The sequence below is a fragment of the Prinia subflava genome, chromosome 5 (genome assembly GCF_021018805.1).
Source record: "Prinia subflava isolate CZ2003 ecotype Zambia chromosome 5, Cam_Psub_1.2, whole genome shotgun sequence".
In the NCBI taxonomy this organism is placed as follows: domain Eukaryota; kingdom Metazoa; phylum Chordata; class Aves; order Passeriformes; family Cisticolidae; genus Prinia; species Prinia subflava.
The window spans coordinates 43,466,711-43,482,786 of NC_086251.1; the positions used below are offsets into that span (position 1 = coordinate 43,466,711).

The 16,076-nt window shown below is 41.7% G+C and overlaps 1 protein-coding gene across 2 annotated transcripts in view; it reads right to left on the bottom strand.

Annotated features, from left to right (window-relative positions):
* Positions 1–16,076, bottom strand: part of STON2 (stonin 2) — a 73,719-nt gene that overhangs the window by 7,729 nt on the left and 49,914 nt on the right. For both annotated transcript variants that reach the window (XM_063399104.1, XM_063399105.1), the window contains one exon: positions 4,176–6,011. In XM_063399104.1, coding sequence (XP_063255174.1) covers positions 4,176–6,011 — 1,836 coding nt within the window. The remainder of the gene's footprint in view (positions 1–4,175; positions 6,012–16,076) is intronic.

The window sequence follows — 16,076 nt, forward strand, 5'->3', positions numbered from 1 at the left end:
CATTCCTATCTCTTTCCTCACACTGTACCACTCTCAGCAGACTCCTCATTGTAATCCTTACTCATCTGCTTTGATATGCTTTTCCTCCCTAGTTTGCTGTGGGTTGCTCCCTCCCTCAGACTGGAGAACACCAGCAGCCCAGGAGGAGTGGCTTTGTGCTTTGTGCTCTGGTGCAGGCCACATCCACAGCTGCAGAACGTTCAGCTTGTGCTGTGACACTCCTAAGCTGGCATGTGCTCAGCTGCTTTTGGGGTGGATGTGTCTGTAGGTATCACCAGGAAGTGTTTAACTGGGCTTGAGCACGCTTCATGTCAGGTGTTTTGGAGAGCTCAGCTTTTAAACCCTTCTTAATTTTAACTGCACACTTGGTAACACCCATCCCCAGCCCTGCCCCCCTCAAACGAATAAAAATTATGGAAGTCATTAATTTAAATCAGCTCAGTCTGGTAGATAACAAGGTGAACAGATTAAGAAAGCAACTCCTCCACTAAAGCTATTGCAAAATTACCTAGCCCATCAGTGTTCATTACTGTCCTGGGCATGAGGCTTCCGAGGCACCAGCTCTAGACTGTTCAACTGCTCTTTCTCTAATGGACAGGTACCCTTCTTAGTAAAATCAGCAGGAATCAACACACTGCTTTTGTTTTGCACCTCTTGTTTCCTTGAGCTATTACCAGTTTGTTCTAACAATCAAGGATGCAAGTGTAACTATGACCGGAGAGAATCTGTTCCAAATGACTCATGACACTTCAAATGTCCCAACATGTTTGGATTAAAAGATATAATTTACTTCAGAAAGTATTCCAGGCACCATGCCCGGGATCCACAGCCAAACTAGAGGAAAGTTCAAATCCAGGTCCAAGGCTCTGCATAGATGTTACATCCCTGCTTCACAGAAAAAGCGTTTTCCCACGATCAAAGACTATTTGGATGTTTCCCTAGTATTCTGCTGGTGGATTAAAAAAAGAAAAAAACATGTGAAGCCCAGCCAGCAGCAAGTGTAGCTGTGAACAGCCTGCAAATAGGTGTTCTTCATCAACTCTTGTGTTCATATTAATTTTAAATATGAGATGGGCAACAAAGTTTGCTAAGCTGTAAAAATGGACAAATATTTGCTGTTTGGATTTCAGCAATGTACTCAGTAGAATCCAGTCCATATTTTTTCCTTAGGTCAAATCATAGTCAGAGTATGCAGAGTCCTTCATCTGTCACATGCTTTCAATGTTCAGTCATAAGCAGATAATTTGGCTACAAAATAATGAAGACAGTGCTGATAACACTGTCTCCTAGACTTGGAGTGCAAAGGGCCCATTCCATTAGAAAGCACAGAAAGAAAAAAAATAGATAAGAGTGCAAAGCTGCTGAAATAATTCTTAACAATCTGGGTTCTTAGGATGCTGCAATCTGCATACAAGCAGTGAGCTTCAGTAGGGACACGCTCTCCTGTGGATGGCAGGGCTGAGGGTCATGCCCCTCACCTCTACACAGAGACTGCACCAGTCCACATTCAGGGAATGGAGCAGGCACAGCAGGTCCAGCTGGCTATCTGGAGACTTCTGGAGTTCTGGGATTGTGTTTGCAAGGGACTGTGTGTCAGCACACACTGTGGATGAACAGAAAGTCCCAAAATGTGTACCTACATATGCACTCCTGAGAGCACATCTGGCACACAGGCACATGTGCTGAGCACTCATGCAATGCACATGCTCCGAGTGGTGTGGACCTATTGTGTGGCCTCGGGAGGCAGGTGAGCTGCAGGCTGTGGTCATCTGCAGCACTTCCCTCAGCTCCAATGTGATGCCACTACTTCTCTCCTGCTCTGGAGTCCCAGGCATCAAAGCAGTTCATTAGTAGGCCAGATATTTACAGAAGACCCAGAGTGCTCTTAGAGGTTACAGGAATCACAGTAAGAGAGCATAAAGTGTCAGTCAGTGGAGCAGTTTTATGTTTAGTGCTTGAGAACTGCATCATTTATAATGACTTTGCAAATACATGAAGTTGGGTAATGATATGAGTTGTGGATAGGGCTAGATACAGCCAAACATGCACAAGGCTGGAAGTTGGATCCCACATGAGTATCTCTTGGACAAAAGTGCATGTTGTCCATCAGGCAGATCTAAGGAGGGGTGGGAATGAATGCTTCTGAGTACCACTTATATACCTCTTTGTTTGCCATACACTTTGAGAAAGGAGAACCATGGGATGAAGTACCACCAACAAACAGAAATAGTCCCTGAAGGGCAAGGTCAGATTTAAACTGCACTTGGCCTGCCCTGTCATCACTTTGGGATTCCCTCCCTCTCACATACCTCGTGTCTTGGCCAAGACAGTGCTTCCAAGGCTCTTCCTTTCCCTGAAATTACATCTGATCTGACCGGAGGGGTGAGGACACTCTCTTCCTCTCAGGATGTAAACAAATACCAACTGCCCTGCGTTTTGCATGATGACACTGATGGATAGATGCTCTGTGGCAGGGGTCCAACAGCAGCAACAAATCTGTAATGTATTTCCTTCCCCCTGTCACAGTGTATATACAATAAAGAGTCACAATGGGAAAGAAGGAAACAAGAGGCACAGATCAGTATGTCCCTCAGAGCAGCAACAGGTAAGGCAGCATCACCTTGCAGGAGGCAGTAGAGACAGGAGCTTCGCCTCTTCTCCTGGTTTGCTACTGGCATGTTCTGTGATTGTGTTGAAGTCTGAGGGCTGTCGTTTCCTCAGCTGTGATGCCTATGTGGTACACTGAGATCTCTGGAGAGAAGACACCACAGAAGGCCCAATTTTACAGCGTCTCATTCCCAGAGCTCGTGCAGATGGCATATTGAGATCTTCCTCACAAGCATGTAATTGCTCATAAACAGCCTGGGGTTAATTTTTCATTGCTGTATTTCTCTCAAGTTTCCAAGCTCTGTCTCCAGTCTGCAGGAAATCTGAAGCCTTCCCTTTTGTCAGTGATATCCCTCCAAATTTGTAACTGGTGGTGTAAACTAGTGTCCTTGGGCTGAAAAATGACTGAAAAGATTAGGACACTTGGGTCACTGCTTTGCTGACACTAAAACTCAAACTCAGGGAAAACATATAGACAGTGCCAAATCTGGTACCACAATGAACTTTCCTTCAGGGAGCACTGAATACAGAAACCCTCCCAGTCAGCCAGATGCATTACTACAGCTTTAATACTGAAAAGTCCATCTCATTTGCAAAAAGCTATTCTAGATCAGAGAGGTCAAGAAATAGAATTCACTGTAAATAAAAATAAATATGAGTTGTCCAGCTTTATTGTGCACCATGGATGACATGGTGCACAAACAGAATGACTGGCAGAAATGGCCATAGGGAACAGTAGCTTGCCCACATTATTTGAATGTTTAATTATGATCATGTTACTAGAAATACAAAGACTTGGGATAGAAATACAAAGTGGGTTTCATGTTGACATTCTCTCTTCAGGTTTAAGCTGTAATTCCCTGTCTGCACTGATTACAGAAACATAGCCACAAAATGGTGTTTGGAAATTTCTGGTTTTTCGGGTTTTTTAATGGTTGAGCAATGTCTTCTGTTCTCTTACAATCATTTCAGATAATTCAGGAGCATTAATTGTGGCATATGCATTGAAATATATAGCACTGGACCAGTATGCTTGGCAATGCATGGAGAAGATATCACATGTGCTGGAGCTACAGCAATTTATCTGATCCTGTCATTCAGTCCCATAGCATAGAATCTTGATTTTGTAAATAATGAGAAAAAGCCCTGCTTCCAATAACAGTCCTGAGCGCACAGATGTTTGATGCCTAGGATTCATAATCAAAGAATCACAGAACCATTTATTGGAAAATATCTTTAAGATCATCAAGTCCAACCCAGCACAAATCTAGTCTACCTCTAAACTATCTCCCTAAGTACTACCTCTTTTAAATACCTTCAAGCAGAGACAGAACACATATTTTTGCATCTGGAAAACCTAAAACTGTTTTCATGATTAGCTGCATTTGTAGTATACGTAAAATTATCACAAAGAAGGGTCAGACAAATACTTCATGGAACTAACTTATGCCCTTTTGTATATTACAGAGGATGATAGCTCTCTCACCATTTAAACTCAGTATTTCCTATATTTCAAAATACATAACTCGTTTTAGTTTATCCCTGCAGAGATGGTATGTACCACTCACCTGAGTTTTTGTCAGGCAGTCGATTTATCCTCCATACAATGGAATTAAAGGCATGCTCGTATTTGGCAGTTCCCAGAGTCACTCTCATTACTGGCTCAGAACCAGACAGACTGGTTGATCCAAAAGTGGCTCCCTTGTTCACCTTGGCTTTCAAAGACTTCTCCCCAAGGACACTCTCCCTGCGGAAGTTCTTCACCCACTCACGTGGCACGGGGTAGCGGATCATCACGTTTTCACAAGGGACCTGAGTTAAAGGGTCGTGATTGGAAGAGAACCCCGTGGACATCATCAGCCAGCTCTGCAGCTCCACCTCAGCACCATTGATGCTGGCAGCTGTCCTCAGAGTAAAAGGCAAAGTTTTCTCGGCAAAGACAGTCCTGAATCTCATCAGTTCGAACCGACACGCATCCAAGGGGTTGAAGAGGATAATGCGGGAGCTATTAAACATATCCTCATCCACGCATGAATGGAACCGGCAGCTGTATAATTTAATCCACTTAGTGGTAGTAGTGGGCATAATATCCTGCCTTGCAACTATTTCATTCCCTTTGATCAGGATATCATTAAGGCCCAGTCTGCATTCTGCCAGGCCAGAAAGGAAGCTGAGAACATAGATATGAGTCATTACACTGTGCTGGAGAATCACACTATCTCCCTTGGCCAAGATGCCATGAAACTCATCCCTGACATCCACAGTGATTTCTTCTTCTTGATAATTCAGTCCCACTGTGCTGAGGTCTGTTGATGAAGCTGGCAAGTTCATCAGTGTGTCTTGAACAGCAGTGATGAAGCTAAGGAAGTCTTCATAATCTGTGGTCCCAAGCTTGATAATTTGCTCTCTCTCGGCAGTGTGTGCAATGGCTGGCTTAGGCTGGTACTTCTTTTTCTCCTTGTAGGTTGTGCGATCCAACCGCACGCTGTGTATCCTTCCATTCTCATCGTAGTTCTGCAGTTTGCGCTCTGAAATCTCATGATTGATTTCAAGCTTGAGCTCCCGAAAGGGCTTCTCTAGTCCCTTCTCATAAAAAAGCTGTATACATCCACTGTTGGTCAGCTTGACATAGATTGGTCCCCAGTGCCTGGATGACATAATGTTCTTCTTCTCTGGGATCCTCAGCATCATTGGCCAGCCATCCTTTGGCTGAGCTGGTGCCAGGTTAAATAAAGCTGCATCCAGATCATATGGCATCATGGGGTCATCATCAGGCAAGGTAGGACTGCTCACACGATCTGGGTCTCCAATCTGGAGCTGTTTGAGCTGCTCTACAGCATCTGTGTGGGTTACAGTTTTGTTTGCCTCATGGAAACTGATGGTATCAGGCTCTTGATGGAGAATAATGAGAGAGTCTCTTTGGCTTTTGCCTGGAGCACTGGAGACAGAAGAGCTTTTGGAACGCCTCTCTTGCTCCTCAAAGAATGAGCTGAATGGATTGATGGGTGAGGGCTGGACATCTCGAAGAGATTCATCCAGAAAGGGATTAGTAGCACTCCATGGTGGTGTTTCAACAGAAGGCAACTTGGTTAAAGAGGAGAGATCTAGTTTTTGAATTTTGGAGAGGTCTCCCAATGTGCTTTTAGGACGTTCTCTTTTCTTTAAGGATGTAGTGAGATTAAAGTTAACGTCTGGAGCCTGTGTTTCTGCAGGTGGGGTATCTATTTTCAAGGGAGAAAGGCTCTGTGGTGAAAAATTGACTTCATTGTCATCAAAAGTCACCCAGCTGGGAAAGCGAACTGTGGTTGGGGTAGATGAATGGCCATTCATAGAGGTGTTGTTCAGCTGCCAGTTGACAGCCTCCATATCTATCTCTTCATCTTCCTGGAGAGACGAGGAATTGTCTTTAAAAAAAGAGGGGAGGGGAGGAAATTTCAGCTAATTATTCTGAAGTTACCTAGTTCTCTCCTCAAAAAAACCCCAGAGTCTGCATGCTCAAGGAAGGCCTATTCATATGTTGGGCAAGAGTAAGATAGTCAAAAGAATTGGCTAAAATGCTGAGGAGTCTGACAAATTAATTAAAAGATACACAGTTTAACACAGAGAAGGAATTCAGAAAGAAACATTAAAGGCATGACAGCAATGACTGTACTGATGTCATCCCAACATAATGACCTAAAGGAGAAACCACATGTCACGGTGATTTTTTAAAACTTCCCTCTGTAAACTTTCAGGATGCATCTTCTCTACAGTTATCCTCTGTTTTTTGCCTGGAATGTTCCCTCACTCTTGTTATAACTTTCTTCCCTCTTCTATCTCCATACCCTTTGCCCTAGAGGATAATCCAGTAGGAAGAGGAATGAACACTGAGGAACAGCACATCTCCAATCTGTCCCCAAGTACTTATCTGTGCATTTGCTGTTACCACAAAAGCACATGGGTTATGGTGACAGCACGGTAAAAGGTACCCAGGTGTGATTTTTCCCCAAGATGTTTTCAGTAAAGAGACTCTTTGTTGCACCCAGTGTACAAGAGTCTGACAGTCCTTGGATGTCTCTGAAACATCTCTTGGAGAAGCTGTGATCTAGGTATATACGTTAGGATAGGGAAACATGTTTTTCACTTGTGTTGTGGAAGCTGTCCTCATCCTCTTTCACCACAGGGCTCCTTTGACTGGCATTTTCCTAGTCTCAGGCTCTGCCAAGACACTTTGTAGAAAACCGTATCACAGTCAGCTATTTCAGTCCCAGCTCTTCCCAGGACTGTTGTACTGGTAATAAGGTATTTTCCAAAATGAGCAAAAATGCGCAGTGTCAAGATATTTAAGGACTTTCTTCCCATTTGCTTCCTGCTGAGCTAATGAATCAGAGTGGTCTTAAAAATGAGCAGCCAGCATGAAATTATACTCTTTAGCTGCACCATGTTTGCTCTACATGATACAGCAGTGCTGGCATTTGTGTTTTTTGCTTCTCCCAGACATCCCATGTTTTACACAAGTCACTGTTTTTCAGTACAAGTGAGAAGTAAATGTAAAATGTAGCACTGTGCTATAGCTATACACCTGTGGTTTGAGCATAATTTACAACAACAACAAACTATTTAAAGTCATTATTTAAATTGCCACCAGTTCCCAAAAAAGATGAGCTTGATTTCCATTCTGCCTCAACCATAACAGACAATTTAAATTTTTATTTCAGCTACCATTTAGAATATGAAATAGGGAATATTCATGCTAGTCGAAGTGCTGCCATGAGCTCATTATAATGTCTTGGTTAACTTGATATTCTGTCCCTCTCATTCTCATTGCCATACTCAGCAATATGTAAGTTTACCCAACCTTTTGATCTAGGGACAAAACACATCAACCAAGTTCTAAGCGTTACTACAATTGAGAATTATACATGAAGGTGAATGATATCAGTTTGTTTTTCAAGCCACAGTAACACAAAGCAATAACAAGGACAGCTTTTACAGACTACCCATGCCTTGCACAGTGTGTATGAATAGAAGTGCCATTGTCCCAGTTTCTGAGACTTTCTTCTCTAGCCTGCCATCTCACTCCAGCTTTGCACAGTGCCTGTCTGTAGCCCCTGCTACTGGTCACACCGCATGGTGCAGTGATTATCTGCTAAGTATTGCCACAAGGCTACAAACAGATTTGGGGATGGGGGGAACAACAACCCAACTGACTTATCCACAATCACACCCTGAGTGAGAAAGTAATAAAGAACCCAGGAAGAATAATCTGACATTGTTCTGATCCTCAGCCCACACCAATATGCTGTCTATGCTGTCTCACATCTTTCCAGGACTTTGGTCATCCAGCATGTACCACCTCGAAGCAAAGGGTTTATGGTATTTCCAGGAAAACATTGCCAGTTTCTTTTAGGACTTCTAAAACTCCAGTGTTTTCTCTGCCTGCATTTACAATTTCCTTGTGACAAAGAAAGAAAGCTTTGGTTCTCCTTCATGTATCATGTTTTCATTTTTCTTTTTGGCTAAACCACAACTACTTTGGCCAAAACTATCAGGTAGTACCATGCTACTTGTGCCTGGGGGAAAGGCAGCCATCCAACTGCTAAAGGACATTTACACTGCAAAGTGTTTGTCATCACAACTGTGCCATGGAAGTAGGAAGAAGATCTGAGGGTATTACGTAGCTTTCAAAAAAGAACGACAGATAACAACTTTCAGAAAGTGACCTGAGCAAATGCCTGAATTCTCAAATTTCTGAGTACTCATCCATTTTGCCTCTTGCAAGAAATTAGCTCAGAGCTTCATGGCATGACTGTTTCTGTTACCTGAATATATTAATTTATGTATAATTCAGATAGCTCTTTGAACTTTAGTCTGTAATAAAGGCTTACTCTTGACATATCACACCTTCCAAAGGGATCCTGACTTCCCTGATGTACCCTACATCAGTCCCTCAAAGAAAGCACTGCTAAGATTTCTGTTGGCATAGCTGGATCTCTTCTAGGGCTCTTTACATAAAGTTCACTAGACACTGATATACAGACTTAGTCTTTAAAGATCAGCCAGGTCATAAGGATGCCAGCAACAAAACCTGTGATGTCTGCACAAGCAATTATAGAAAAGCAGAAAATGCAGGTAGACAGAATCTGGAGAAATCAAGGATCAGGCTGCTGTGCAGTTATGTCTCCTTGACAAAGGCTATACTTTCACACAGTTTGCATGACATTCATATCTGGTCATTATCTTGCTTTTCCATATCCAAGTCAAAACAACTATGACTGTGCACATTTTTTGGGGGGCAGTCTGTCAGGTTTCTGATCTTACCAAGAGAGATGGTATAATTTAAAAGACATTTAAAGTGAGTGGGCCATCACTTTGAAGTGATACAACAGGACTCCTATTTCCAGCCTTGACAGCAACCTCATATGTGGCTCTGGGAAAACATCACTATCACATCACATCACAGCTTCTGGTTCTCTTCACACTTTTTTCTAATTTCTGACTATAGCAGTGTTACATGTGGAACACTGTTCCTCTGTACCTCAGTATCCAGCACGTTTCTAGGACTCTCACAGAATACAGTGTAAGAGGGTAAATGCCACAGAACTGGATATAAACCTATAAGCTGATTCAATGAATAGTTCTGTGCAATATGCACTTGAAAATGCTTTCAAGTTTAGTACAAGAAGCTATGAAGCCAGGCCTGTTTTTGTCAGCTTTCCTTTTATCACAGCTCTGTTAATGGTAGAAGGTCAAACCTGTTACTGCTGCAGACAGCAACAAAATATACAGTAGGAAAGTGCAGGAAAACCAGTTACACGAGTGTACAGCTTGTAAGAAGATTTCTTGTGCTTGTAAGCACAGAAGACTTCTTGTCGACAGGAGGGTACTACCTGCTTATTCTGCATGGAAGAATCCCTGTGAGGGTAGCAGTCATTACATCCAGATGCTTCCTAGATACCTTTGCTATCAATTAGTGTGTGGTAACATTAAGAAATGTCCTCTCACAACCTGGAAGGATCCTTTTTTCCCATGACCTTCAGAACATTTTGGAGACAAAAGAAGCATCCATCTTGCCTCTTTTCAAGAAGGTTACAGAGGGCAGCTGGAAAATCCCAAACCTCAACTACCAACATGCAACAGGTTGCAAGACAGATTAGTAAGCATTCCTCAGACTTTTGAGTGTCTCTGCAAGTTCTGGCATGTACAAGAAGGGACTGCTCACACAGGCTGTGCCCTCTACTCTTGCTACTGAATACACCACATGCAAAAATTTATCAGCAATTTAGATCTCCAACAAGTTGAACTGTTAGTACAAAAGTTAGGTTTTATGGTACAGCTAAGACACATTTCAAAATCTCCACAGACTAAATAAGGAGCAGGAGAAGGTGCAAGATGAAAGACTGATGTCACAGATCTGATCTCTGCGGTTTCCTCTTATTCATTCTCCTCCCACTTGACTGACTTCTTAGGTCATGCTGAATGGATTCATCATTAGGTACCTTTTCAATTCATACTACTCTGCCAAATCATAACATCTCTTTGAACACAATTGTCTAAATTTAGGCCACGTAAATCTGGCCTGCTTAAACCTAGTGTGGTGGCATCCCAAATCTATACTACAGTAGCACTGCATAGACTGTTCACAGTGGTGGCTTAGTGACTACTTAAATACAATGCCTGTTGCTTGGTTAACTATTGCAAATTCATCATAAGTCCTAAAAGAAGTTTAACTGTGAAATGAAGTGAAATCATCCAAAGCTACAAAGAAGTTATATAATGGAGCTTCCAGATCTATTTAAAACACAATGAATTTCATCTAGGTTCAATTAATTAATCCTCATGAGTCTCTGTAAGAACTGTTATATTTCATTTTAAATGTAAGCCATCATTCAGATACTAAACTGAAGATGAAATACAAGAAAATGATTACTCACCCTTCACAGCTAGCTTGCAGCAGTCCTCATACTGCAAGAGAACTGTTGAAAAGGTCAATCCTCTATGTACTATCTTAAAAGACCCTAGAAGTTTTTGCTGACTTTTTCCATTGATGTTTTGACTTTTTCTAACAGTTATCTCTCTGCATAGAAGTCTGTGTTTATGGGAAGGAAGGACTACTGTAGTTCAGGCATTTGTGCTTACAGTGCTTCATTGCCTGGAATCATTTGCCTCCTGCCTCCTCCACTCACACAACCCCTTGCTGCCTGGAGAAGGAACAGAGCATCTTCCCAACAAACAAGACTGAAATGACCATTAAAACACTGGTTTCACACTACCAGAAGAGCAGTAGTTGCTGCTGTAACTCTCCTTGCACTATGCTATGGAAGCTATCAATCATTTCCCTCTTCTCTGTTTATCTTTATTCAACTGGAGAAACTAATTAATGCAGTCAGAGGCCTTTCACTCTTCCTTGAATAAAGAAAATGTTCAAGATAACTAAATTAGTTTCCAACGTAGAATTTAATTTAAAAGTACTCAATGTTTTTATTGTGTTATGTTTATTGACTAGATAAAACTCTGGTTCATAAAAAAAAAATTCCATGTCACCAGCATGTCAGATATGGTATGGAATAACTGAAAAAATATTTCAGCAGTTCATAGTCTGTGTACAGTAAACTCCCCTTTCTCTTGTACAGCTCTTGGCTACAATTACAATTTTATAGAAGTTTCTTACGTGTTCTGCAGTCTGTACTATGCAATGCCCTAAGAAATCAGAATGTATCTGGCTAGTCTTAAGACAAAACCAAGCATCTGTAACACATTGTGCACAAAACTGATCAATTAGATTTGTGCAGAAGATATCCATATTCAGAAAATGTTCTTGCCAGATCTACAGGCTTGGTTTTAAGCCTGTAAACACTTAGAAGTTAGTGTACTAACACTCCAATAGAATTACAGTCAAGAATAAGCATACAGCCTATCCAAAACTCACCAGAATACTGCAACAAAGAGAGATATATAGCTTTGAAGTGTAAGTGCCTGTGTCTCTCCATAGCAATTTATCATTTGAACAGTAGACTACAAATTAGATATAGTTCATACAAGTAATGGATGAGGTTGTTAGTGTCTTGAATAAAGTTACATCTATCCATCAGGCAGGAATTACGTTAGAGGAAGTTACTTTTAAAAGGAGTAAAATTCTCCTAGTCGTAGCTATAAAACATTTAATACTCCAAGTAAAAGCACTGCTTATCACTTAAACAAAGCTTGCTTTGTTGTTTTTTGGGGTTTTTTTTCAGTAAAGGTGGCTACTCTAAAAAGAAATTGAAGTAAACACTTTTTGTTCTCCTTAAATACTTGTAAGAGTGGAGTTCTTCTCTTGTGTAACACAATGGTAGTGAATGGGTCCCAGAACTCTTACAGAAAAAGGCTGTTTGATTTAGCCCATTTGAGAGGCACAAATCATGGGCAAGCTCCTGAAGATCAGTTCATGTGTTTCCATTAGCTGGCCAGAAGGTGGTACATTAACACTGATACAACTGGAAGAAGTGTTCAAGCTTTTACAAGATTTAGACAAGACTAAGCCTGTGCAAAGAATTCATATGCTACATGTGACATAATACTGTTTGTTTATAATTAGAGCCAAGTTGTGACTAGATCTCACCTAAGTGGTGGAGAAAAGATTAAAACCTCCTTCTTCTACCTGAGAACTTGTTTCTATTAAACAAGCAGGTATATTCATAAAGCAAGCATACCTACATGAGTCATTTTGTGCACCTTCATTTCTACCCCTGAAGACATGGCACAGATATGACTGACATATTTTTACCACTATGTCATCTAACTGTGCTCTCAGCAAGGTGTGCTCAGCCCAAAGGTTACCGAGACAGTGACTACACCCCAGACTTAGTCACTGTTGCTGCCACAGGAATACTTACACTCCCAATTGGGGTGGGCAAGACAAAGTCTTGCCTTTGCACACACAAAGGTGTGAAGGGACAGAGCAGAGCTGGAAAACACCAAGCTGAACCTGTTCCAGCAGAGAGATCAATAAGAGAATGAGAGATTGTCTGCAGAAGAATGAATCATGCTACTTCTTCTTTCATCCAAATGGAGAACAAGGAGCAAACGAGAAGAACAAGAAGACATGCACAACGTTTTTCAAAAGCGGTTCATTTGAAAGTACTTTGGCAAAGATAAATGAAGACAGTTTTCTTCAATGTACTTTGGACTTTGCTTCTCTCCACAGATGTCTGCTGCCCTCTTTCAATCCTCAGTACATACAACAGATCCTTCAATAGTGGAACCGCCACTGAGATGAGACTATTGATCTCATGAAGAAATGAGAGTGAATAAGGAAAGAAAAATTAATCTACAAGCCCAGGATGCTTTATGAAGTTGGTATCTGGCAAGCAAAAAAAATCTGTAGCCAGCCCCATAAATGCAAAGACAATTCCAATCCATCTTGGAGGAGCTGATGACCATCCAATGAACAAGCTCTATTTTGCAGAAGGCAATCACATAAATCTCTCATACAAAGACAATACGTTACTTCATTATGCCATAACTTTTCAAGCAATACATGATGGACCAGTAACAAAATACAGAGGTTTGAAGACCTTGTTAGTTTTGTCTTGACTATGAGGTAATACCACATGGAAGAAGCCTGACATTTGCAGTACAAGAGTGCAAATGGAAATGTGCCAGCACTGGATCCACTCAGAAACTGCGGTCCTACTGAGCAGCATCACCTTTGACAGCAAAGCAACACATTATGGTCTCATGCACTGAATTGTGGATTCAAATGGCTGCTGCAGTCAGCACTGCATAGGCATGGGGTCTGGCCCTGCTGAATAAATGTGAGAAATGTTCCCACAGCCATAGGGAAATCCAAGGCAGGAGACCATCACGTGTGTTAAGTGGCTGAAACACTCTGGGTTGTTATTGCCAGTCCATCAGTTCAGAAACCGTACTGGTGACCACAGACAGTAACATCAGCTGATGACAACCTGGTAGTCAATGGAAAATAACTGGTTCTCTGATTCCTAGGTGGGCAGTTCATGCATGGATGAAGTGTCACCCCAACTATCTGCTCAGTCTTGTGCTGATTCTTGAGCAAGAAAAGACAAGTCAGTACACAGGGATGTTGAATAAGCCTGTACCAGTGCTCAATCCACTGCTTACAAAAATAAACACTGCACATCATTTAGAACGAGATAGGATATTTTACATCTTCAAAATGCACTACTGCAAACATTTCTGGCTCCTCACAACATTTAAAAATAGTAGCACTAACTTCCTCATTCCTGTGCCCAAGGCATTTCCCAGGATCAAGTTTTATATCATATCAAGTCAGCAGCTCACATCCTGTCTGCCAGATATGTCTGCATATCTCAGGTCATGCGGTCAAGAGGTAATCTCATATTTATACACTCACTACCTTTACCCTGAGCAGTATCAAAATGATTTATAAGTTATGTCAGTGCTGATATTTAAAGCAAACCAAAAGACCCATTTAGAAATTTCTAATGTAAGATTCTGTGGAAACTTCAATTTCAGTTACATATTTTAATAATTTAATTACCTGGTGAACTGTGAAGACAAATGTGTTTCATAGACAACACAGCTGACACACAGCTATAAATTATGCAGGACAGCAGCTCTCAACTTTTGTCTAACGCTAATACTTTTCACCTCTGTAGCTTGTTATGCAAACATTTTCTGTTTAAAATGCAGAGAAGACCATGTAACTGCATGAGAGTACCCAGTTTGGCCAGTTCTTGACTCGAGCATGTGAGCTCCAGGCTATGGGGAAGTTTTATGAGCTAACAGGTGAGGTGCCCAATGCAAAGATGAGAAGAATCATAACAAAGCCACGTGTATCTGAATTTTTAAAAAAAATTTGAAGGGATTTTTGACACATAACACAAAGGACTGAAGGCAACTGGCTGGAAATAGTGTGAGAGAACAGAAAGGACAGCCTGATCTACATGCAATGTCTGACCCACATAGATATCACTGAAGATGCACTTGTCAACTCAACACCCACACCCTCAATAAAAAGATATTAATTAAAGGTACCTGAGAAGCAGGATGATGCAAAGGATATGACACAGGAATGGACTGCAAAAGTCTTACGTGCTAATCTGAACCATGTGACGGTCTAATTGACCTTCAGCTAGCAATTTATGGCCTCTGCTCCACAAGTTTTTTCTCTGTAGCAAAGCAAAAATACTGATGTAATGGGAGTGTTAATGCTTGTTGTCATGTGTGTTTGATAAATAGGCTATCATAAGTCATGTGAAAGCTTGTGGGTTTTCTAGAAACCATACAGGATAAAGGGAATAAGCAAGGAAGCTCCTGTAGGGAATAAAACAATTGTAGAGAGTAGAAACTGTGGCCCTTGGCTGAGCAAAACTTAACTTACATGTGCCAAGGGAATTCTTTGCGCACTGGCCATTGCAAGCAGGTGTATCTGGATGAAAACAAAGAGAAAGGTGGAGAAACTGGAGTAAACAGCTAAGGCTCAATGCTTACATACCAGACTGGTGTGAACTGCAAGGAGAAATGCTGGGCTTTTGCTTCTTCCTGTTCGCTCCTCTCATAGGCTGAGAAACAGGGTACTGTCCACGCTGTTTACAGACTTCCAGCAAAAAAATACTGGAGGCAAGTGAAAAAGGCTTACCAACACCTTGGAAAGCAAATGCATGCAGCAACAGATGGTGAAACATGCTTCTTACAGTCATATAGGCACCACTTTATTTGGTTATTATTCTGTTATTGTCTTCAAAATTCAGGTTAGGTTGTTGCTAAGGTGGTTGCAGGGCTGAGTCAGGATGCTGCATTGCTGCTTTTCAGCTCTTGAGGCCTTTAAAGATGTGTTTTGGATATATGTTGAGCACAACAATTTAGAGACAGAACATAGTAGGAAAAATATTCTCACAACTGGTAACCTAACTCCAGCCTCCTTTACGGTGACACCAATCTCAGTTTTTGCCCATCCAGTAAAAAGTGATGCTACAGGGGTTGTCTTGGAGAGTTATGAAAAGCACGGCTGCACCATCAGAGTTTGTGCCTGCCCTGCCAGTCTGACGAGCACAACTGTGCCATCAACAACTTCAGCCAACTTTGGAAAACAACAGAGTTGACCCAGCTCACCCATTGTATATATATATATATAACAAAAGGATTCCCAAAGAGGGTGGAGGACAGATAAGACAAGTTTTAGTTAACTGTCCTGCTATACAGCCCCCTGTCCAAGTCTGAGAGTCTTGTTACCATCCCGTGGTGTTATCAGCATGTCATCTCCAACCTCAAGGCAGCTGTCCACCAGCCTGGGAGGCTGCTGTGACAGACTGGCTCATTTTACAATACATTGCTGTGATTGATGAGGCCATTCCCCCTTTTCCACACTCATCTACTCCAGGCCCAAGATTCCCTTAGCATAAGCAGTCCAGGCTCCTGCCATAAAACCCCAGCTGTTGTGCAGCTATTCACAATTGCAGGAAATCAACAGAACCAAATACTGGGCTGTTGCCTATCTTATGTCATTT